We start from the raw sequence: 24,993 nt of genomic DNA on the forward strand, positions 1-24,993 counted from the left end.
TCCCAACGGATACCAAGATGTTCAACTTTAGGTTTGTGAAGGAATCTATGGTTTCCACTTCAACCCTCATAAGCTTGGCCAACTTTTTATGGTAACCTAATTTTGGCTTTCAGGTAAACACTTTATTCGAACACTGTAGTTCTATCTCGAGCAAAATCAAGTACTCCTTAATGGTTGGTACCAAATCTTCCTGATTAAAAGTGAAGCATCTATTGGACAAGTCCTAAAACTGTATAATTGCTCTAATCAATTGTTCCTCAATCACAACTGAAACGAGGGATGCAATCTACCTATACTTTTTGTAAAATTTTTCTTTTCTTTCTTCGCTTAACTAACCTTAGGTAATGTCTAAGTCTTTTAAATTGTTTTGAGTGGTATCTAAATGCACTTTTTAGGCAACTTAGACATATAACTAGTAGACAAACAATCTATATTCTTTTGTTGGATTTCCTTCAACCAAACATTTACTTCATTATATGACTTACATGGGACATTCACAGCTGATGAGCAAATCTATAGTTTTACTAGTTCCATGAAAGAATTTCTTAGAAAAAAGGTATTCTTAAGCAAATACCTCAATGTAGAACTATATAATATAATCTATATAAAAGGAAAAGAAAAGAAAGCAAAAGTTAGTGTGAGGATGTGGTTTGAGATTGAAAAAATTTTTTTTGAGATTTTTCATTTATTTATGTTTTGCTGTTGTTCTTTTTTTTTTTAACAGATAATTTTTATTTCTACACGTTTTGGAATTACCTATCTTCTATAACAAGGTTGGCTTCTTACAGCTTATTACATGCTTAGTTCGAATTGACATGTGTCTAGAGGTTATCAAATTCTTTCTCACTATCGTCTATGCTAGACTAATAAGGCACTCAAATCCTCATAGATTACAAGCTACGAACAAAAAGGGTTCAATTTGAGCGAAAGTACTTTACTTGCCATTGCAAAAGTTATCATCTGACGAAAGTATAGATACTTTACTTCCTCTTATAAGGGATGGAGCCCAGGTATAAAGCTCATGAATAAAATGCAATGTGTCATTATGTGTGCAAATGTCTCCTAATTTATTCAAAATAATATATACAAAAATATAAAATGAAAAATGAACAAAAGACATAGTAAAAAAAATAATGCCTGTGAAATTTATCTTTTTTGTTTTTTATTTTTTTATTTTTTGATTGGTTTTTTTATTTTTAGATTGGTTTTTTTATTTCTAGATTGGATTTTTTATTGAAAATAAAATCAAAATCTATGAAATTAAAATTAAATACCAACTAAGACTATTTAAATCAAAATTAAGGATAACACATAATTAATTTTTGGCTCAACTCTTAAAAAAAACAGCATCCCTAGTGGAGTTGAAAACAATCTTAACAGTTTTGGAGCCATCTGACAAATTTGAAAACAAAAAAAAAAACAAAATTAGAGTCACTACAAATCTTTTTTGGTTAGATGTGAATGACCACATATTAAAACATATCTTTTTAATAAAATCTTAAAATTTATTAAAAAGATAATTTTAGAGTTTACGAAATAATTTGGGTTCGAGAGTCAATTATGCATAGAAAATGTTAGTACCTCCATAGTGCCCATTTAAAATGATACCAATTAATTATGTGTCATCCTTTAATTTCGATAAAAATGGTCTTAATTTTGGTGTTTATCCTTGATTTTCTTTATTTATTGAATTTTTTTTCCTTTTATTATTGTTATTTTATTTTATTCGAGAAAAATAAATTAAAATTTTTTTATTAAAATAATTCTTAAAATGTTCTAATACGTTAGTAACATTAAAAGAACTTTTCTTCACCTAAAGATTTTTTAGGAATCGCTTCTCGGAATACCTTAGAATCTCATCCTCGAAGGTTCATACTTATTTTTCATAAAAGCAAGGACATGTACTCCATGAAAATGACAATATATGGAAGCACATATCTTATTTCTCTTTTATTAAAAAATTATTGGTTTTTTAATTATCATTACTATTTTTTTATAAATTTTTTAAAAGAAAAGAGAAATTTTTATTATATTAAAATTTTTTTACAAATACTCCAATACATTGGTAGTAATTTAAAAAATTTTCTCACTTAGAGATTTTTAAGGTATTACTACTCAAATACCTTAAAATCTCATCATCAGGTAAACTTTTTTTCCCTCATTTTTATTATTTTTATTAATAATTTTAGTTAATTTTTTATTAATAATTTTTAATTTTATTTTATAGAAAAAAAAGAAGATTTTTATTGTATTGAAAACTTTTATAAATATTCTAATATACTGACAGTATTTAAAAAATTCTTTTCACCAAGAGATTTTTTAAGGGATCATTACTCGGAGTATTTTAAAATCTCATCCTTGGATAAAAATTTTCTTTCTTATATTTTTTAATTAGTTTTTTAAAATGGAGTAATTTATAATTATAAAAAATTAACTTATTTTTATTTTTATTTTTCATTTTTAGTATTATTATTTTTTAAAAAAATAACAAATATTTATTTTAGGAAAATTTGAAATTTTAAACATACATAAATACAAAATAAACTTAAAAAAAAACTTAGAATGATTAAAAATAAAAAAATACAAAAAAAGAAAACATACTTAAACCAAAAATTCAATGATTTTTAGCTGTTTAGCCTGTCCACGAGGTTTGACAGTAGCTCAAGCAGTTCAGCAAGCAGTTTAAGGGATTTTGGCCGATTCTAAGGTAGTTCAATATTAGTTCAACTGAATCAATATGGGTTGAATAGGGACATGAGTTGCCAGGTTTGGTGCGTGGACCCTAGGTCGGTTTAAAAGTCTAAGTGCCAATCTTAGACTTCCAAATGGCATCGTTTTTTTTTCTATAAAAGGGCCAATTTTTTTAATTCATTTCATCTTTTTACAAAAAAAAAAAAAAAAAAAAACCTTTCAGACCTTTCTGTCGTAGCTTGGAATTTGGCACCATGCCGTTGTGCCTGTCATCGTGCCTTTGCCGTTGGTGATCGCTAATCGTCAAAAAAGCTTAACAAAAGTACCCAACTACTCCCTCTGACTCCTACAACCTTCTTTTGACCTCTTCTTAGCCTGAATCTACCCCAAGCTCCCTGGATCTAGGCAAAAACCTTTTAGCTCCACCCAAAAAAAAAAAAAATGAAAAGTTTTGCTCCCTTTTTTTTTAGCTTTTTTGTTTTTCTTGAGGACTTGGTTACCTTTTCCAGAGGACTATGGTTTTTTGTTATGTTTGGTATTTTTTTCTTTGTAGACAGTGTGGTTTTTTTGTTATAGAAGCCTATTTTTTATAATTTTTTTGTTTTCTTTTTGGTAGAATTTCACCTTTTCTTTTTGTTATTTTCTAGCAATTTTTTTTTTTTGGTTGCATGGAGGCTCAATTTATAAAGCCTAAACAAGGGATCAATCCCACATTTCTCGACATGATCTAGTTTGCAAGGACAATGGTGACAGTTGGGGAAGGTAATGGTAGTAGTTCCAGGCTCAAGGGGTAGTGGTGGCTCAGGCAAATGGGTCGCTAGTGCCATGGATGGCACCCACTTCTACCAACCCCCTGATTTCTTTTTTTTATTAATTTTTATTTAATATTTTATTTAACATTTAATTATTACTTTTATAAAACAAATAAAGTTACATAAACAAAATGGGCCCTTAAATGGGTTATGTCTTGGGCCTTGAGCCTACGAAATTGAAATTGGGCCTTGGCCCCAAAAATTTGATAAACTCGATGAATTTAAAAATAAGGCTCAATTTGAAGAACCTAAACAAATTTGGTGTCTACAAGATGGCTAGTAAGAAGTAGTTGGAATGTATTGTTCTGGTTTAACAAATGGCATGGTGGTAAGACTTCAATGGAATACTTTCCGAGACTGTTTTGGATTGCATCCGATAAGTATGCAAGAGTAGTAGATTATGCAATTAACAACAAATTAGGTCATCTAAATTAGGCCTCTCTCTGAAGAAGGAATTTATTTCAATGGGAGGAGGAGATGTTGTAAGAACTATGACCAAAATGTGAAACAGTTCAACTAGTACAAAGAAAACAAGATAGGATAATGTGAAAGCAAAAAATGTCAGGTAAATTTTTTATTAAAAAAATAATTATTGATGAATGATTTCCTTTATCAGTCTGGTCTGTTTGAATTTAGCAAGTTATGGACAATCAAAATACCTCCAAAGGTTCAATGTTTCATGTGGTTGGTAATGTTGGATAGGATCTTTACTAAGTCTTTTTTGCTGAAATACAAAATTTTGATAGCCTATTCGTTATGTCCATAGTGTCAAGGTGTGGAAAAGTGCATGAATCATGTGTCATTTTCATGTGTATGGGTGGGAAGTTTTTGGAGTAAGTTTGTAGGATGGTAGTGTAAGTGGGTGCCAATTTCAGTCATTAAAGACATTCTTCCTAGAAGGTTTTGGCTCTCTATTTATTTGTTATTGTCAAAATATAATGGGAGGTTTCTTTATCTGCTGCACTATAGACTATTTGGTTGGCTAGAAACCAAATGGTTTTCAATCATAAAACCTTCACAATTGGTGATCTGACAATGCTGAGGACATTATACTAGATAAAGATAGCTGAAGAAAGGTGTTGATATAAGAATTGGAATGGTGGGATTACCCTCGAAAATGTGTGTTGGTAGTTTAGAATGTAGTGAATCCTACATTGGATAGAAAGATTTAATTATTGATGAATAAATTTAAATAATTATGTTTGAACAAAAATAATTATCATATGACAAATGGTTGTAACTATTTGAATATAAATAGATTATTATTCATAAAGGTCATAATTATACAAATTGTCATAACCATCTAAATAGAAGTTTATGTCTATTCATTCATTATAAATAAATCTTACAGTATAACCACTTTCACTGCTTTTGATTGGAGAGTTTAAAGCTTTGTTGTATCCTAAAAGCATAATTGTCTTTAAGAAAGTGTTCTTCACGCCTCAAAGCCAAAAAATTTTTCTAGTATTTCTCTTCTCTTATTTATTTTTTCTAACAATTGAAAGGCAATTATGAGAAATTTATATTTCACACAAGGAAGATACAAGGAAAAGGAATTGGCATGATTTGGATATCAATATTAACAAAGGTTCAAGGGGTTAAAGGATTAATTTTTCTATAGACCAAAATGTTAATTTTTATAAAGATCTTCATTAGAGGTATGTATTTTATTTTTTGTATAATTGTTGATAAAAAAATTGACTAAATGAGATAAATACGTTAACAATTTATTTTATTAGTGTGCAAAGTCAAAACACTATACAAAATATTGATTACATTGCATAAGTTTATGCATATACTGAAATTGACTCCACAATTGGATTTAATGAATTGTATTATAGTTTTTTGAAAAATCGATGCTTATAAAGACTAGGACGGGAAATAGCTTGAAAACATAAAAAAGAAAGACATGAATTGATTTACGACCAAAAGAATTATAACTTGTTATCAAGTAACGAATTAAATAGGGTTCTAATGGAATGACCAATTATTTAATTGTCATGTCTTGATTATATATAGAACAAGCAAATTGTCCCATAGTTTCTATGAAAACAATCAAAAATGGGTAAAGGAGTTTACCATGGGAAATTAGATGCAAGGAGAGAATATATGCAGAAAATAAGATTTGGCTACAAGATTAGTTTTATTATTAAATCATGGCACCAAAATTGAGATAATAAGTTGAGTCAAGCTATTTGTATGATTCTATCTTTGTTGGCTATTTATAAATCAAATGTTGATACATATATATAGAATTTATTATTGGTTCAAATTTTGACTAGTGTTTAATTTTCATGAAAACCAAATAAAATTAAATTGATATATGTGAATAATAATAATTATTATTATTAAGATATGGTGTTTCATGTATTAAATGGTGAATAATAAACCAAATAATGATTATTATCATAAACATAGGCAAAGTGACATGTATTTTGCCTGCAGAGTGTATTACACTAGAAGTAATTTTATAAAATAAAATTTTATTATGAACAAATCACAAAGTGAAAATCATAAAACGCCATAAAAGAGTTAATCAATAGTTACAAAAAAAAACATTATTGCTTTTCGTATATGGGATGTTGATTAAATGAAAAGGCATGGCATTAAAAAATATTAAAGCATTTGTCAGTTATTAGCATTTTGAAGGAAGCTCATCAATGTCTAATTAGGCATGTTTATAAATTAGAAAAGAACATGCAAATTCAAAGTTTCAAAGGCACCAATACATGCATATGTTCAATTCCATTTTGTGATGGCATGAAGAACATTGATATAGTTTGCCATATATTATGAAAATGAACTGAATGGGATGGAATTTTCTTTCTTATACATATAAAAAAGATATGGACTATGGAGATAGAATGCCATCAACTAATTAATACGTTATTCGTTAAAGACAATGAAGGTAATTTTGCCTTTTATACCCGAAAAAATGGCTTTTTGCAGGCTGTTAAAATGAAAACTGAACAAGTTTTTAAGGTTTTTAATAGTTTCATGACAATGGCAAGGATGTGGCTAATTATATATTATATTAACATATGAGCTTAGATAACAATATTGGTTTGTGAAAGCCATAAGCCTTAGAGTTAGCCAATCAATGATTTAACCTAAGCAAATTATCATGAATTTTTGCATGAAACATGAGTAGAACTGATGTTATAATTATTGTTTATACTATTTTATGAAAATGATTCTTTGGATTCATGTTTCATGACTTGCATTGTTATGGTGATCTAGATATGAACATATTGGTCACAACATGATTGTTAAATATATTATAAACTCTTATTGTATATAGGCATATTGGTCCTATAAGTAAAGTTTGAATTTATTATATATCCAAAAATGTTTTGACCGATTAAAAATGGTAAATAACAGAGATATATAGGCTACACAATGATGGAGAAATAAAGCACTCACAAAATTTTAATATCAAATTTAGAGGTTTCAATATCATGAACTTGGAAATTGGCCATTAGGCAATTACTATATGCATTAAAAACTCATGATAACATTTGAGATAGTTAGTTTTCACTAAAAACTATCATTATAAACGAAATAATTTTAATAGCCAAATCTACATAATTTGTAAGTATGAGGTCGATTATTATGGTTGGCTTAGAATAGCCATAAGGCAAAATTGATGCCACAATCTTGATCATGTTGTGGTACTTTTTTGTTATGTATATAGTCTAATTTATAGATTGTACAAATAATTTATTTTCTATGGTTTTATATAGTGAAAATTTCAAAGTATATTTACTTTGAAAGCCGTGAGTGATTCAAAGATCTTGTGAATTTGAAAACTTTTATAATAGCTAAAAGAATGATATTTGATCCATTTGGGTGATGAAAATGGTTTGTTCATGATAATAAATAGTGTCCATAATGAAATCGATTCATATAAATATTTATGAATTCACATAAAAGTCTTAAAAGGAGACTATAGAAGCATGATAATATTTGAAATATGCTTATTGATGTAAACTCTTATATTAAGTTAAAATATAAAAGTTTTGAAACTTTTACTGAAATATTAAGATATCAGCTAATTATCTTTCACTAAAGGTAGATGTAGAGGCCTCCAACTTAAAAAAAAAACCACCAAATAGCGAAAAGATAAATAAAATGGCAACTTGATTAAGTATATATAATATCTTGATAATTAAATGAGATATTCTTTAATAAAAAAATGCATACTTGCATAATAAGAATCAAAAGAAATAAAAATTACCACTATAGTATTGTAAGATTTTAGTATAATTTTAGGAGCATATTATGCAAGCTAATAAGTTTAAACACTTATTAAAGTAAAGTCATAAAAAGGTTCTTAAAAATTTTAAAAAGACTAAAATTATTTGGTTTATTCATTGAGTTTATCCAATTGTACTAGAAGTATAATTATATTAAAATGTATAAAAATATGGAAACAGAATGGTTGAAATTAATAAATATAGAGTTGTCGCCACAACCAAAGCCAACTATTTTTTAAAATGATAAGGATGAGGCAATAATGTCTGAAGCATATAAATGATATGCAAAATAAAAAGTTTGGACATATTAGCCTGAAGTGAGTATATTAGAGATTCAATCTCAAATGGGGATAATTACCATAAAAGAAAATTAAATTCCAAAATATTTGGTTAGTTGTACTACAAGTAAAATGGATTTAAACTCCTACTATTATATACCAATGATGGAAACTCAACTTTGAATTAGTAACCTCTAATTACAAAGTTTAATGAGTAAAAATAAGTTATTTTTATGTGTCTGTTAAACACTAGTAAAATCCATTCAAATTTTAGTAACTAGTGTGATCTATTACGTAGGGAGGATGAGTTTTTGTACTCTTAATGGAGTTTTCAATGTCTAAAGCAACAGAGACATAATGAAAACGCTAGCTATATAAATATAGAAGTGGTGCCGCTTCAATAAAAAGTATTGGGGTCTCTTTTATAAATATTTATCAATAGGATAAGCATATAGCCATAATAGTATTAAAAGTGATTATAAACCTCTGACAGAAGAATAAATAAGTATTATATGTTATATCTTCAATTGTAACACTAGGAGCTGAGGTTTAATCTACGGACTCCAACAACTTCATTAGAATTCTAAGATATATAAGCTAATTGAATATTTAAATCGAGAGATACATTCTTGTATTTATAATTTTTTTTTGTGAAAAATAAAAATTAAGCACCAAAATTTCAAACTAATAGGGGATTATTGGTACTCTAAAATGTGAGACATCCTACATTGGATAGAAAGATTTAATTATTGATAAATAAAATTAATTTTTGTATTAATTTTATTCATATTTTAAATAATTATGTTTGAATAAAAATAATTATCATATGACAAATGGTCGTAACTATTCGAATATAGATAGATTATTATTCATAAAGGTCATGATTATGCAGAAGATCATAACCATCTAAATAAAAGTTTATGTCTATTTATTCATTATAAATAAATCTTTAAGTATAACCATTTTCACTACTTCTGATTGAAAATTTGAAGCTTTATTGCATCCTAAAAATATAATTACCTTTAAAAAAGTATTCTTCACATCTCAAAGCTAAAATTTTTTTTTATTATTTTTTTTATCTTATTTATTTTTTCTAACAGTGTGTTCTGAGACTAAGTAGAGATAGTGCCCATTAGAGACCACCAAAGGATTTCTTGAAGTTCAATGTGGATGGTTAAGTAAAAGGTGATCATGGGCCGGCTGATTGTGGGGGTGTCCTACAAAACGAAGTCGGGGTAATTCTTGGGATGTTTTTAGGACCGTTAGGAAATCAGGAAACCAGTGAAGCAGAATTACTAGCTATTAAGACGGCCTCGGACGTGCTAACTAAAAAGGGCGAGATGGAAAAGGTGGGTTTGTTAATAGAATCTGATACTACAGGGGTGGTGGAATGGTGTGTAAGGAAAGAAACAAGACCATGGTGAGGTTTGTCAAGGTATCATGAGAACCATTATATAATAAAATCTTGACTTACCAAAAAGATATATTTTTTACTTTTTTATAAAATAAAAATTAATTAATTAATTAAACTTTTTAATAAATATTTTTTAATTTAGATAAAATATTTTATTCACATTCATAAATGACTAGAATTGCATAAAAAATAGAATATTAAATATGAAACTTCCACTATGATACAGTGATAAATTTGACTTTTTTTTTCCTATTCTCATAATCACACGGCGATAAATTTGACTTTTTTTCCCGTTCTCATTATCAAACTTCATTTGCACTCAATTAGGTGAGACGAAAGATCAACGAAAATATTTTAGCGGGTTTGACCATGACTTAAACTTTCAGATTATGCGTCTAGAAAGTTGGCAAATTTCTGTTGTATAGAATTGAATTTCTGATTGGGTACAGCGATTTCAAAGTCTTCGGTTTTTTTTCAAGACAATAACGCAAGCAAATGACTTGAGCATGGACAATGGCTGCTTTTATAAATCAGAAAATGGATAGAAACCAAAAGAGCACGAAGAAAAGGGAGAACTGAAGAACAGGGATACACAAAATGGGTTCTCAAAAGCAGGGCTTTATTTGGTTATCAGGGCTTTTGTTTCTGAATATCCTTCTCTTTTCCAGTGCTGATGTCCACCATTATGAATTTGTTGTAAGTTACGGCGGCTTTCCCCTTTCTTTCCCGTTGATTAGAGTGTTGAATTTTTATTTTGGGTTGTTTTCTTATCTCTGATTGCAGCTACAAGAATCCGAGTTCACAAAGCTGTGTAGCACAAAGAGCATCTTGACCGTAAATGGCAGTTTTCCAGGGCCAGAGATTCGGGTTCGCAGAGGGGACACAGTTTTTGTCAATGTCCATAATCAAGGAAACGATGCTGTTTCCATAGTGTGGTACTTCCTCTAGCACTCCATCTTCTGATCAATTTGTCAGCTACTATTTTATGATGAGATAATTCAAATCTTTTTTATTTTTTGCTGGTTTTTCTTTCTTGGAACATCTGTAGGGAGGGTGTTGAGGATTCAATTGATGGTTCCGATGATTTGATTCAGCCTGGTAGAAACTTAACTTATGAGATCGAATTAGACGAGGAACTAGGAACTCTTTGGTGGCATGCTAAGAGTGCCTGGGCCAGTGCCACCGTCCATGGCGCCTTTGTCATTTTGCCTGCAGCCAATGAAACTTATCCTTTTCCTGCCCCTACTTCAGACCAAACAATTATACTTGGTACGATTAATATATGTTCATAATTCTTCTATTTCTGCTTATGTTTTTATTTGATTCATATTTTCTAAATCTTATAAATCTGAACAATTCTTTGGCATATTCTTTCTGTCAGGATCATGGTTTAAACAAGAATTAACGGAAGCTAATGAAACCCTTGCTCCAGGCCAAGCAGATGCTTACACAATCAATGGCCATCCTGGAGAAACATATGGATGCAGCAACGGTATGTATGCACCATTGTTTATATATTTTTTGGTATTTAAGATTGTTAGGATTTGAGTCTTAATTACTGAAACTAAGTATCTAGCGTACCAACAATCCGCGAGGCTGTAATTGGCACTATTGTTTATATCAAAAATTAAATATGCATGACATGAATTTTTGCATCCTCTTCCCTAGCAACAATGAAAGCTTATGACTTGACTTCTGGGAGATAGAGATAGAGGCGAAGAGAATCAATGATAAAAACAATTATATAATTAAGTTTTAGCCTTCTATTTCAAAGGATGACTTTTATTGGTAATAACAATTACATAATTTCATGTTGCAGATACAACATATCAACTACAAGTAGATTACGAGGGTGTTTACCTTCTTCGCTTAGTAAATGCTGCGGTCAATGAAACAATGGTGTTTGGAATCGCATACCACAGCTTCACAATTGTCGGACAAAGTGGGGCTTACAGCAGACGCTCTTTTGCCAATTCTCTGACACTAGCCCCAGGCCAAACATTGGACATTTTGTTAGCCGCAAACCAAAATCTTGGCCAATATTACATGACTGCTCGGCCTTCCTCTGGTAGATATGTTACCACCGGAATCATACAATATACCGCCAGTACTGGTGTTTAATTTAATTACATAATTTCAAGTGCCCAGGATATAGCTTGCTGCTTCAATAAGAGATTCAATAAGGCAAATCACTTACATATCAATGCCCTCTGAATAATTCATGTTAGCTGTGGAAATTATTTGTGATTTTTCATTAAAAAGTTCTTTGTTAGCTGTAATTGGTGTTTGTTGTTCGAACAAGGAATTTTTAATATTGTATTTCTTTTTTTTTTTTTTTGTGGGTGGGGAAGGAAAGGGGGTGACGGAAAGTTTTCCTTAGACTACAATGTGATTTGTTTGAGACTATAATTAACTGAACATGGCTTCAATTGCCACGGGTTGGGCCAGATTTTATGCAAAATATAATCGAAATTCATCTGGTCGGAAGTTGAATTGCACAAATTTCATATAAAACTTATAGCTTAATTAGTTGGTTCATATAATTATTCTCAAGAGTTAATATTTAATAAGTCTAGAGTTCAAATACCAATTGTTACAACTCTTTTTATATCCAAACATGCAACCTCTTTTATGAAAAATAAATAAATAACATTCAAATGAGACAGGGAGAGTTAACTTTTCTTCACAAATAAAGATTTACTTTCAATCAACCTTTAATATATGACCATTTTGAAAAGCTTATTACAAGCTCCGCAAAGTATTTTATTAGTCTAATAGATAGATACATTTGTATTTTAGTCAAATGATGGAATTAGTCTTTCTATTTTAATGTATTCAAATTGAATATTTATATTCCAATTAGTTGTCATATTTAGACAAATTATTAATGGTTCAAACTTTTTTCATTAAAATTGATGATGTGATATTTTGACTTTTTTATATAACCTTTTTGCTTACATAATCATTAATTTTACTGATATATCAAGTCCATATAGTCAAAAATGATTTTTGTCACATTAGTATTTTTTATATAAATTTTTTTCAAATTATATGGCTTGTCCTCATACTTTAGTTAAATGATGAAATTAGTCGTTTAACCTTAATATGTATTTAAATTTAATCTATATACATTATTTAATTGTTGCATTTAAGATTTGACCTAAAATAACACATAAAAAAACATAAATTATTAATTTGACTGTAACATTTTTTCATATTTGGATTTTTTTTTGAAAATTTGAATTATTAATTAGACTTAATTTAAGAAATTGGGTTAATCTCAAACTAGATTATAAACCCAACATAAATTGAATTCTATCTTTTCTTTATCCTTCTTTTCTTTATTTATTTATTTTGATTTTATTTTTTTGATAATTTTTATTTTCAATATTTTTAAAATAAAAAAGATTAAAAAATATTTAAAAATGATAGAAATATAGAAGTTAGATCAATAAACCCGCAATCAACATGCCCAACAAACCTAGATATACAATCAACAACAAAAGCAATTGTAGACATCCCATTTTGTTCGAAAATTTTTTCAATATTAAATAGGCTTCGAATTTCGTCTGGACATTAAGTTCTAAAGTCATTTTTGGATCAATTGGATTTTAATTGTGAAATTATATTTAAAGGTCCAAAAGTACTTTATTTATTATTTGTTATTTTCTTTACTTATTTCTATTGTTTAGTTGGTGAAAGTCAATAAATCAAAGCAAAAAAAAAAAAGGCAAAAAAAAAAGAGATTGGAAATTGAAAAATTAAAAAAATGAAAATTTTAAAAATTTAACAACATTCGACATGATAACATGACAAAAACAGAAACAACCAACAAAAACAATTAGAAACAATTTTTTGATTGAGAAATTTTTTTCTTAGAGGTTTTAGATTTAACCTTTTTAGGGCATTATACTTAGTTTTGTTTTGGATAATAATACAAAACAATGGTGTCAATCATTAATTTTTGGGTATTGGTAGTTTTTGTGTTTTTAGAATAAATTTTTTTTCTTTTATGATTGTTGAATTTTTCGATTACTAGTTTTTAGAAATTTCATTGAAATATGAGTTCGTTGAATAAAACTTATAAAGAAAAGTAAGAGGAAAATGAGGATGAAAGAGAGGAGAAAAAAGGGAAATTAAAAAAATATAATTTTTTCGTTTTTTATAATAAGTTGAAATAATGTCGTTTTAAAAGACAAGTCTAGTGCAACTCACATGTTTACTCATGTATGAAATCTGTTACGACTCAACTTATTTGCATTAAAAAAAAAAAATTTTCTTTTTATTTTAGTTTTATTTTACTTATTTTAGGTCAAATCTTAAATTCAAAAATTAATTGATGTATGAGGACTAAATTTAAATATACATTAAGGTAAAATTACTAATTTTATCATTTAATCAAAATATAAAGATGAGCCATACAATTTGAGAAAAGTTAAAGTGAAAAAAGCTAATGTAGAAAAAAATTTTATTGCATCATCGTCTTTAACCATGTGGATTTGATACGTCAGCAAAGTCAATGACTGTAAGCAAAAATGCCATATAAAAAAAGTCAAAGTACCACATCATCAATTTTAATAGAAAAACTTTAAACTATTAATAATTTGATTAAATTTAATTATTTATTGAAGTATAAAGATTCAATTTAAGCAAATTAAGATAGATAGATTAATTCTACAATTTCACTAAAATACAAATATCAATTGTACAATTTAACATATTTTATTGAAACCACATGCTTGAAATATTAAATTTACTATAAAGTATAACATATAAAATTAGGATGTAGGACAAGGAGGCATATAATCAAGGGCGGCCGATTTTTTAATTGATGTTATGGTCAGTGACAGATCTTACATTTGATTTTAAGGGAACCAAATATTATTATTTTTTGTAAGATTATTTTATTATATTTATTAATATCAATATATATGTGTAAAAAATAAACTAATAAAAAATGAGCATATAAAATTATAAAAGAAAATATTATTATAACAAATGTTTAAAAATAATATAACTTTTAAATTAGTAGTTGAATTACCAATTACATAATTTTTCAATGAAATATAAAATGTCTCTTATTTTTTATAGTTTAAATTTGAAATAAAAAAGAAAACAAATCAATATTGTTATTGGCAAAATTCTATCGAAAGATCGTTAAAATTTATACAAACAAAAAAATAAATACTTTTAAAAATAAAGAAAATTTAAGGATTGAAAATCAATGGTGTTTTTTTAACTTTTTAAAGTGATTCTAGTATGATTTTTGTGTGTTGAAAAATATTCTAAGACAATATAAGATAAAGATCTAAAGTAATTAAAAGTGATATATGATAAGGATGAAAAAATTTATAATGAGCTAAAAAAAATCAACAATCATGGTAAAAAAAACATTTAATCCTTTGTCGGAGACTTAATATTGTTGAAAACCCTAGAAAATTAAAATCACATGATTGTGATTTAAAATAAATTACAAATCTCTTAGTTTTAAAGATTTTTTAATAATAATTAATCAATACAATAAAATGATAAATATTAATGTGCTTTTAACCCTTTAAATTGCACTGCAAAATATTAAATTATGAAACCATAAAAAATAAAAAATATTAATATATTTAGTTTGAGGGAACCAATTTAAAATTTTTTAACCCAATATACATGCATATTAAAGGGTTTCTCAATTTTTGGGGGCGCCAAGGCCCGCTCAAGCATACATTACGGCCTGTCATTGGCTACGGTGACTAAATGAATTAAGCTAATAAGCGCCGGGTTTCGTAACACAATTCTACTTTTCATCATATTCCAATGCTATCAACTTTGTCCTTAGCTAAACATATGTTGCCATGTCAGAGTTATTTCCCGTAAAGTTAAAAATAAAAGGGGGCTGATCTGGAATCACCTATGTTATGTTGCTTATTCTTCCATTATAGTATTATAGTAGTCAATTGGCGCTTGGCGTGTTGTTTAAGCTAGCTGCTAGCCTGCTAATATCATTAGCATGCTGGACATGCTGGTGCGTTGGAACAAAATACTGGACTTATAGACACTGTTATGAAGGTTTCTCCGTGGTGATGTTTCTTTGGGCCCTGATGGGCGGGCAGCATCTGCTATACTCTGCAATCTAACATAAGAAATTTAAGCCGATAGCGACTCATTGGGGATTGGAAAGCCTGGTACAGCCATATGCGTAAAGTAGAGGCCCAACAACCATGACCATCTTGCAAACGAACCGAAGCCATGTTTTAAAATAGGTTGGCGATTAATTAAGTACTTCTACATACAATTAGAGACAAACGAGATAGATACAGATTTCCTAGAAATTTTATTTCATATGAAGTCTTAATGACTTTATCAAGCCATTCACTCCATGTTAACAAACCCTCCACGCACTAAACTGATGTAGAATTAAGAGCAAGGAGGCATATAAGAAGGTGGTGGACGCATGCTTGTTTCGTTGGTGTCTCCATTCTTCACTATGACAGCAGTAGCCATTCCCCAAGTCGTGTGCCGCTCAAAATGGCAGTGCATAAACCAAACCCCTGATTCAAAAAGGAAAACAAATAAACTTTGAGTAAATAGGGCATAAAGCAGATATGTTATGTATGTAGTTACGAAGATATAAGAGAAGAAGTGTATACATACCAGGATTATCGGCTTTGAATCTAATAGCACTCCATCCTAGTCTAGGGACAGCAATGGTGTTGACCTCTGGTGGATCATCCAAATTAAACCTGCTAGGGTCAGTGCCATTGTCAAAATCCCCTGAACCTGTTCCAACCAAATAAAAGCTATAGCCATGGAGATGCATGGGATGATTCTGCGTGGCTCCTATCTTCGTCCCTTGGAACACAATTTCCACTTCGTCACCATATTCGAATGTTATCACCTGTGTTCCTTCTTTTGTATATGTAGACATGTTCGCCACTGTTGAGTAGTTAAAAGGAGTGGGCGGCTTGTTTGGTAACTCATCCGCAATGAGGCTCACATTATAGTTATTGTCATAATATTCTTGTAGCAGAGCGGTTGATGGCGACACAAAGCTATTGTTATTTAAGCTTGCTGCCAGCTTATTATTGCCATCAACTGTGCAACCTGTTGAATTTGGGCAAGCGAATAGATTCACAGATACTGTCATGAAGATTTGTCTAGTGATGTTTTTGGGGACACTTATAGGGTGAGCTGAATCTGCTAAACTCTTCAATCGAACAACAAAGAGTTGTGCAGATATTGAGTCACTAATATTAGGAAATGTTGGCGTAGGAATTGAGGTTGGAGTTGTATAATTTCCACTATATTTGATAAGTGCCCTAGAGGTGGTGTTGTCATATGAAGAATCAGTATCAAGAAAAGGAGTAAGAACCATGTAGTAGTAACTTGCTGAATTGTTTGCTGTAACCAAAACGTCCATTGTTTGGCCTGGGGTGATGAACAAATAATCACTAGAAAAGGGTTTGACGTATGCTCCATCCGACCCAACAACTGTCATGCTGTGGTTTGCGATCGCGAAGAACATTTCTTCATTCAGGATTGAGTTGAGAATGCGGAGAAGATAAGTCTTGCCCTTCTCAACCAACAAACTGTACATTGTTTCTGCAACCAGATATAGATCATATTGGCAATTAATGATTAGAGGCAAATTCAAATTTTTAAAACTGTATCCCCGCTTCAAGTTCAACGTTAGGTAATGCCTTTGGTCTAGTTTAGCATTGATGTTGAAAGTAGATTTTGCATTCAAAAGCAGTTTTTGACCAAACCTCAATGATAAACAACAACAACAACAAAATATATATACATATATATATATTTATATTTATATTTATATTTATATTTATAGTTTTTCAATTTAAAAACTCAATTTTCAAACCTAAACCAAAGTTCCTCGCTCAAAAAATATATTGGAAATAAAAAATCAGTATATTATCATTCTATTTCTAATATTTTATTATTTTATGCATATATTTTTTATATATTTCAATTACTCTCAGTGATTTTTAACAGTAAGATCAAATATTTAAAATTTTTAACCACTGTTTTTCCCACCTGTACTTTTTCTTTTATAAACTTGAATTAGCCTCTACAAATCATAATCTTGATCTGATAAAGCAGATAATTACAGAATTCTAAAACTAAGTATCTCTCTGTTCCTTCCCTAATTCACCATTATCTTAGATTAGTTCCATGTTTAAGGCTATGAGGACTCAAAACATAGACAATCCTGAAAGAAAAATTACGGAATCATTGGTTCGTTTTTATTTTATACCATTAGAGCAGTCGTACAAGTCCCCTGGTTCCCCGTTGATGGTGTAAGCATCTGAAACATTCGGATCATCGCCGGTTGAAATAGATTCGTCTAATACATCCATCACATTTGCTTTGTACCATGAGGCTGCCACCAAGAAAAAGGTGTTGGTTAACAGTTGTAACACGCACCAAAGCTGTGAAAAACAGATTGATAGTGAGAAAACTTTTCATTTAAACTCATCAGCATGCTCTGAATCATGCTGACCATCAGTCCTGGTTCACCTACAGAATACAATTGTTTGATCTCCATCAGGCTCATCGAATGGATAACTGGTTCCGTTGGCCGGGGAAACTTTGATGGCACCATGAACTGTGGCACGCGACCAGTCACTATGGGCATGCCACCAGAGTGTTCCTTCCTCGGTAGACAAATCGATCTCCTGTGTGAAATTTCCTCCAGACTTAATCGGGCATTGTGTAATGTACTCTGGACCATCTGACCATGGATTCCTCGGCATTCTAACTCCATGCCTGCAAATATCAATTTTTTTTTCTTAATCTGGTATACTTTTTCTTTTCATTTAAACATCATCACTTTTCCTAGAAATTAATCTTCAAGAGATTGTTTGAGAGAAATTATCAATATACCAATGAATAGTGATACCATATGGCCCGTCATTCTGGACTGTGACAAAAACGGTATCACCTTTCTGAGCATGAATCTCTGGCCCTGGAAAACTGTCGTTCACGGTAAGAACGGTGGATGTGGTACAGAGCTTTGTAAATTTAGTCTCCTTCACCTGCAAATATATTATTCCCCGAAAGATTATTAAACCCAACAACTTTATTAGTTTCTAGGACTTTTGCTATGATTCAAACGTGACAAAGAACACTTACAACCCAGTAATAGCTATGGACAGCACCATGAGCCTTGCCGAAAAGCAGAGCACTAAGGAAAATAAACCCTAAAACCCCAGAGATTAATCCCATCTTTGGTTTCATTTTACTGAAACAAATGAAAACTCTGCACCGACTTGTGTTGGTCACCAACTTACATGCATGAGCTATTTATAGAAAAAGCTTGAGCTGGTTAATGCTCATTATGGTTTGTTTATCAGATAAGGTTAAGGAACACCGTAGAAAGATTAAATCTTCAAAACAAAAATCGTGGAAAACATGAGAACAATATTGTGCAACGTCGCATTCAATTATTGGCAAGAGCAAATTCAAGGGAGTCATGTCCTGCAGTAAACTTAAGGTTGCAGATGTGAAAACAAGAACAAAAGGTCAAAAAGAGTGTCCATTGATCCAACAAGTGTTTATGTGTACGATGTTTTATTTATTTACATCGATATTTTTATTTTTAAAAATTTTGAATAAATAGATGGTTTAACCCTTAGGAGACAGTACGCGTCATGTCACTAGAATTGTAACGTCAATAAAAGATCATTGAGGTATATCAAATCCAAATGAATATTTATATATTGAATTAGTATTTGATATATTATTGGTGTAAATTTTTAATTTATAAATGATTTTAAGAAATTAATATATATTTTATTTTTTATTATTTTAAATAAAAAAATTATCAAATATATTGAAAGTGTAATTTTAACTTTATAAGTATGATTAACAAAATGATATATATTTTTTAAATATATTTTAAAAAATTAATTAAAAAAATATTAATATCTATATTAATCTCATTTGTAAAATTAAAAATTTTTATTATTAATATATCAAATAATTTTTTTAAAAAATATAGCCTGATATATTCACCCTTTCCCCTTTAGACAAGGAAGGTCCACGCATGGTAATCATCATTCATTCAACAAACCGCCAATTACCGTTAGGTTAATTTGTTATTTGTCTGCTGAAATATATCATTTTTGTCCTGTAACATGCCCACATTCAAAGATGGATCAATTGATTCCATTGAATTTTCAAAAATATTAATTTATCATAGGTATTTTAATAAAATTTTATGTAATTTATTTATATTGACCTCATAAAAAAAATAAAAATATAAAAAAGTGTGAAATTTTTTCTTAAAAAAAGCTTTTATTTATGTTATATTATTATAAATTTTTTATTCATTACTATTTAATTATTAATAAAAATATTCAATTAAAATGCGAAATGCGATATATTTTTAAATATATTATCACATAGTTTAATCTTTAACTTTTACGTATTTAAATATTAAATAAATGGCTAAAATAATAAAAAAGAGATAAATTTTACCACTTTATATAGATAAGCCGTTATATTATTATTATATTAGAATAAATTTTTAACATTTACTTTATACTTAAATAAACTTCTAACATAAATCAATATTTTGTTTGAGACAATGACTTATAATTAGATATAAATCAAAGAATAAAGACTTATTGAGTACAATAAAAATATATGAGATTATTTAAGTAAAATGATAAAATTTAAAGGCTCTTTTAGTATTTTTGCCAAAAAAATTACTGATTTGAAAATACTATTTACTTACTAATGAAATCTTATCTAAGTTCAAGCCACATGAGAGTTTTGCCCAAATTTTCATATTGATGGGTTAGTTGTTAATTTGATTTACTTTTTAGTTTCTTTTCTTGATGAATATTAAAAATTATTTAATTATTGCTTGTAATTTTTTTATTACATATAATTTCATAAAAAATTTGTTTACTCTTGTATCTAAACACAAAATCTGTCTTCTTTTAGTGGAAAAAATAAATAATAACAAAGAAAAATGAAATAAAATTCAACTTAACTTATAAAATTTATAGATGATCAAATCATAGATCTAAAATAATATTGTATTATCATTATATTAACTTTTTAATAAAATAACGAGATAATATATTCTATGATTTTTTAAACTTAAAACTTTCATATTTAATATATAATTTTTAATAATATAATATATAAAAGATCGTATTTACATAACAAAAGTTGACATATGATCCACTGAAAATTTGTTCTGACTTGCCTCTACTTTTGTCATATTGTTATCTGTAAAATAAAAACTCATTATTAAATATTTAAATGCCTCCATTAAAAACTCTGACATTACTTTACTGACCAATAATAACCTACCATCTCTCGTACAAAGGCTGAGTCATATAACATGTGAGCATCAAGCCAGCAAAAGAAAAATTTTTATGTTTAGTTTTTTAAAATTTATTAAAGAAATTCAAAATAAAAAATTTATTTTTATAATAAAAAAATTTCAAGAAAATTTTAAAATATAAAAAATATTTTTTCTTTTTTATTTTTATGATTCTTAAATTACAAATTCTGGAAGTTAAAGTTTTGAAAAATAAAAAAAAAATCCAAAAAAATAAAAATTGAAAAAAATGAAAATTACAAAAAAGGGCCCCTTAACTTTGTAATTTTGATCATATTGGTACCTAAATAATTTTTTTATTATATTAATACCTAAATGTTCAAATCCGTTATTATATTAATCCCTCGAACTAACAACATTAATTAATTTTTCGGACGTAACATGCATATTTAATAAGATAACGACACATATCAAAAAAGTCTAATCAATGTTACATCATCAATTTCACATCATGCCATCATTTTAAAAAAGAGAAATTTACAAAAAATTCTAAAGTATTTTTAAAATTATTTAAAAAATAAAAATATTGTAAAATTTTCAAAAAAAATTTAGAAGTTCAAAAAATCTAAAAAAATTATAAAAATTAAGAAATTATAAAAAATTTTTAAAAAATCTAAAATTTCTAAAATAATATTTTTAAAAAAATCAAACAACTCAAAAAAAATAAAAAATTCAAATAAAAATTTTAAAAAATTTTAAAAATTTTAAAATTCATAAAAATATTTTCAAAATTACTAAAAATTATAAAAGAATTCTAAAAATTCTAATAAATTTTTTAAAAATTTTCAAAAATTCTAACAAATTTTCAAAAAATTCTAAAATTTGTTAATAACTCTAAAAAATTTTTAGAAAATTAAAAACAAATTTTAAAATTCTAAAATTCTAAAAAAATTATAAAAATTCAAGAAACTTTTTAAAATTCAAACAGAATTAAGGAAACTTAAAAATTTTCAAAAATTTTCAAACTATTAAAAAAATTAAACAATGAAAAAACAAAAAATGGAGATTTTAATAAAATTAAAATATTGATAAAATTAAAAAAAAAATAACAAAAAGTCAAAAAATAAAATAAAATTTATAAAATTTATAAAAAACGTTATAAAATTTTTACATATTTTTATTTTTTAATCTTACAATTTCAATTTTTATCTATTTGTTGAATTTTAAAATTTTTTTAAATCTTTTGGATTTTTATTAACTTTTTCGCTATATTATTTTTTTAGATTTTTTTATTTTAAAGTATGTTTCAAAATTTTGAAATTATTTAATTTTTCAAAAATTTTTAAAAGTTTGTAGATTTTTTTCTTATAATCAGATTTTTAAGTTTTTTGTGATTTTTTTAAACCCTAAGAAAATTTAATTTTTATAAATTTAATTTTTTTATTTTTTAAAAAGTTTTCAAAAATTTTCGAATTATGATAATTTTTATAGTTTATAAAAATATTTTTTTATTTTTTATAAATTATTAAATTTATTAAATTTTTTATAATTTTTTAGAATTGTTTTGAATTTTTTAGAATTTTTAATTTTTTATAAAATTTTAAAAAGTTTTTTGCAGGTTTTTCAAAATTTTTTAAAAAATTAAATTAAAATTTTAAAAAATTTTAAATTTCTTAAAAAATGTTTTTAATAATTTTTTAAATTTTTTTAGAAATATTTTAAGTTTTTAAAAGTTTTTTGAAGTTGTCAAAATTTTTTAGAAATTTTTAAAATTTTAGAATTTTGAAAAAAATTAAAAATTTAGAATTTTTTCATAAAAAAGTTAAGAATTTTTTAGAATTTTTATAATTTGTAAAAAAGTTTTATATATATTTTTTTTAATTTTTAATGTAAAGATGATGTGGGCATGATGTGGCATTGATAATATGACACTAACTGGACTTTTCTTATTTGTGTTAATATCTTATTAGATATTCTTACTACATTAACAAAGTTAACTAACGGTATTAGTCTTGGGTATCAACTTGATAACGAATTTGGATGTTTAAGTACTAATGTATATAGACACCTATTTCAGTCCGAGCCCATTCTTGTCCAAGCTTAGTTGGACCCATTCTGGCCCTGACCCAACTGGGCCTATTTTGGCCCTGGCCCAACTAGATTCATTCTGGCCAGAGCTTAATTAGGCCCATCTTGGTTTGAGACCAGTTAGGCCCATTTCAATCAAACCCGATTAGGCCTATTTTAGTCCAATTGGATTTTGTTACCATTATTATTATTATTATTATTTGTTTCCTTTTCTGCTCAATTTGCATGTGAATAAGGATCAGAATCACCATATTTTTGGGTCAACACAGAATCAAATTAATACGGTTGAAATTTTGGACCTAAAATCTCGTTTGGACAGAATGCAATCCCATGAATTGATTCTATCCATTTCCTAAATTTGATCCAAGGCTGCCTATAAATTAGACTGATTCTGACATAGAAAAACACACAAAAACGAAGAGAAAGCAGAGAGAAAATTACTGGAGAAGATCTAAGGAAATTCAGGTAGAAAGGGGCTTCTGCGATTCGAAAATTGGGACTTTGGTTTTGATTTGGAGTTCTTGAGGCATTTTGTGTTTCTGGAAGTGATTTTAAAGTAGTAAAACATTTTGGGGAGTTTTAGGACAACCTAGGAATTTTTTTGAATTTTTCAAGATTTTTTTTTTTAGGAATTTTTTTGGGTTTTTCTGGGTTTGGGATGAATTTTTCGACGAATGATGAATTTTTCGGTTGAATTTTTTGGCAGGGTTTGAATTTTCTAGCAAGATTTTGACCAGATTTCCAAAATTCGACAGACTTTTTAAAAACTTGTGGGTTCTCCAGTTTTCGACTGAATTTTTTGGCGAAGTTTTCAGAAACCAATGGGATTTTCAATTTTTCAGTTGAACTTTCTAGTGGGTTTTTATAGAGAGGTCAGAAGATTTTGAAGGGTTGAGAGAGAAAGGTTCTGAGGTTTCTGAGAAAAAAAACTGAAAGGACCCTTTTATACGGCTCTAGAATGACCTCGTTTTGCCAAGCCAGGATCCACGCGCTGACACACATCTTGACCAGACTTAACCGCAAGTTTTTTCTTTTTCATTTTCTATTTATTTTTTGATTTTATTTTATTTATTTTTACCTATATTTCATTTCTTTTTTTAAATAAAAAGAAGAACAAAAAAATAAAAAAATTATTTTATCATTTCTTAAGAAAAATGAGACTTCTTCAAAAAAAAAAAAAAAGATAAAAACAAAATAAGGAAAAAATATAAAATTTACTATTTGGTATATTATAAAAATGAACAAGGCTTGGATAATTTGAAATCGAAATTGGTACAATCCTTGGATGGGCGTTATGGGGGTGCTATAATCTTCCTCAAGCGTAATCGACTTTCGAATCTAACCTCTGTTCTGTATACTAGCTTTAATCAGGTGGCCAGTCACACCTAATCAAAAAAATTGGTGGTGACTCTTTTTCATTTCAAGTCTAGCGATAGGTCCATGGATCTATACGTTATAACTGCTTGGAGACTCCACTAGGGACCTTATGAGAGTCAAGCCAATAAAAGACTTCTTATTATCCAAGCCTTGTTTAACAAATTTGAATTACTCATTTTCATCGCTTATATCTATTTTATTATTATTTATATGTCTGCCTTACTACTCAATATTTATTTGCCTAAATACATGCTTATTATATCTGTCATTCACTTGTATGTGCATAACATAAACCTTTCACCCGGGCTCTATTTTTAAGAGGGAGTGAAGTACCTATGCCCTCGTGAGAATTTATATCTCCGCATAGGCCTGTGAAACACTTCCACCCAGATTGAACCATTTTCGCTTGAAACCTATAATGGATGAGGATTTTGATACCTTACTAGTCTGTAATGGACCATGATGTAGGGAACAATTTGGGAACCTTTTAGAAATGGCCCAAACCACATATAGTTTTATTTTAGAAGCCCAACCATAGATAAAACCTTATTCTCCCACCCTCTGTAGAAAATCCAAATTCTAAATCATGCTATTATCTTAATGTTATATTTTCCCTATATTTCCTTGAAATGACTAACTAATTTCTTTGTCTTCCTTTTATTTTTTTATTTTTGCATACATTCATGAACATATTCACAGATTGCATAGAATTCTTGCCCCAAAACTATTTCAATAAAGGTCCCCATGGTTTTCATAAAACGTCAGGTTTGTGTCT

At 28.1% G+C, this 24,993-nt stretch overlaps 2 protein-coding genes across 2 annotated transcripts; one reads left to right on the top strand and one right to left on the bottom strand.

Annotated features, from left to right (window-relative positions):
* The first annotated feature begins 9,987 nt into the window (after window positions 1–9,987).
* On the top strand, window positions 9,988–11,770 carry LOC111315035 (laccase-15-like). The gene is made up of 5 exons (XM_022916656.2): window positions 9,988–10,147; window positions 10,235–10,386; window positions 10,500–10,720; window positions 10,833–10,943; window positions 11,271–11,770. Exons 1-5 carry the CDS (start codon window positions 10,049–10,051, stop codon window positions 11,570–11,572), a joined length of 885 nt encoding a protein of 294 aa, XP_022772391.2. The 5' UTR covers window positions 9,988–10,048; the 3' UTR covers window positions 11,573–11,770.
* Window positions 11,771–15,691: 3,921 nt separating this feature from the next.
* Window positions 15,692–18,733, bottom strand: LOC111315750 (laccase-14-like). The gene is made up of 6 exons (XM_022917729.2): window positions 18,590–18,733; window positions 18,341–18,492; window positions 17,979–18,223; window positions 17,712–17,837; window positions 16,094–17,041; window positions 15,692–15,990 (listed from the first exon to the last, which is right to left on the bottom strand). The coding sequence occupies exons 1-6, from the start codon at window positions 18,692–18,694 to the stop codon at window positions 15,857–15,859; spliced, it is 1,710 nt and encodes a 569-aa protein (XP_022773464.2). The 5' UTR covers window positions 18,695–18,733; the 3' UTR covers window positions 15,692–15,856.
* Between the last annotated feature and the right edge of the window lie 6,260 nt (window positions 18,734–24,993).

Source organism: Durio zibethinus, chromosome 20, assembly GCF_047325235.1.
Source record: "Durio zibethinus cultivar Kanyao isolate XHJ-2024 chromosome 20, ASM4732523v1, whole genome shotgun sequence".
Classification (NCBI taxonomy): domain Eukaryota; kingdom Viridiplantae; phylum Streptophyta; class Magnoliopsida; order Malvales; family Malvaceae; genus Durio; species Durio zibethinus.

Coding starts and splice junctions, on each gene's coding strand:
- LOC111315035 (XM_022916656.2), top strand. CDS start 10,049: ATGGGTTCTCAAAAGCAGGGCTTTATTTGGTTATCAGGGCTTTTGTTT. Junction 10,148..10,234: donor TCCACCATTATGAATTTGTT/GTAAGTTACGGC, acceptor CTCTGATTGCAG/CTACAAGAATCCGAGTTCAC. Junction 10,944..11,270: donor AACATATGGATGCAGCAACG/GTATGTATGCAC, acceptor TTCATGTTGCAG/ATACAACATATCAACTACAA.
- LOC111315750 (XM_022917729.2), bottom strand. CDS start 18,694: ATGAAACCAAAGATGGGATTAATCTCTGGGGTTTTAGGGTTTATTTTC. Junction 17,838..17,978: donor AGATCAAACAATTGTATTCT/GTAGGTGAACCA, acceptor TCTTGGTGGCAG/CCTCATGGTACAAAGCAAAT. Junction 15,991..16,093: donor ATTCAAAGCCGATAATCCTG/GTATGTATACAC, acceptor TTTTTGAATCAG/GGGTTTGGTTTATGCACTGC.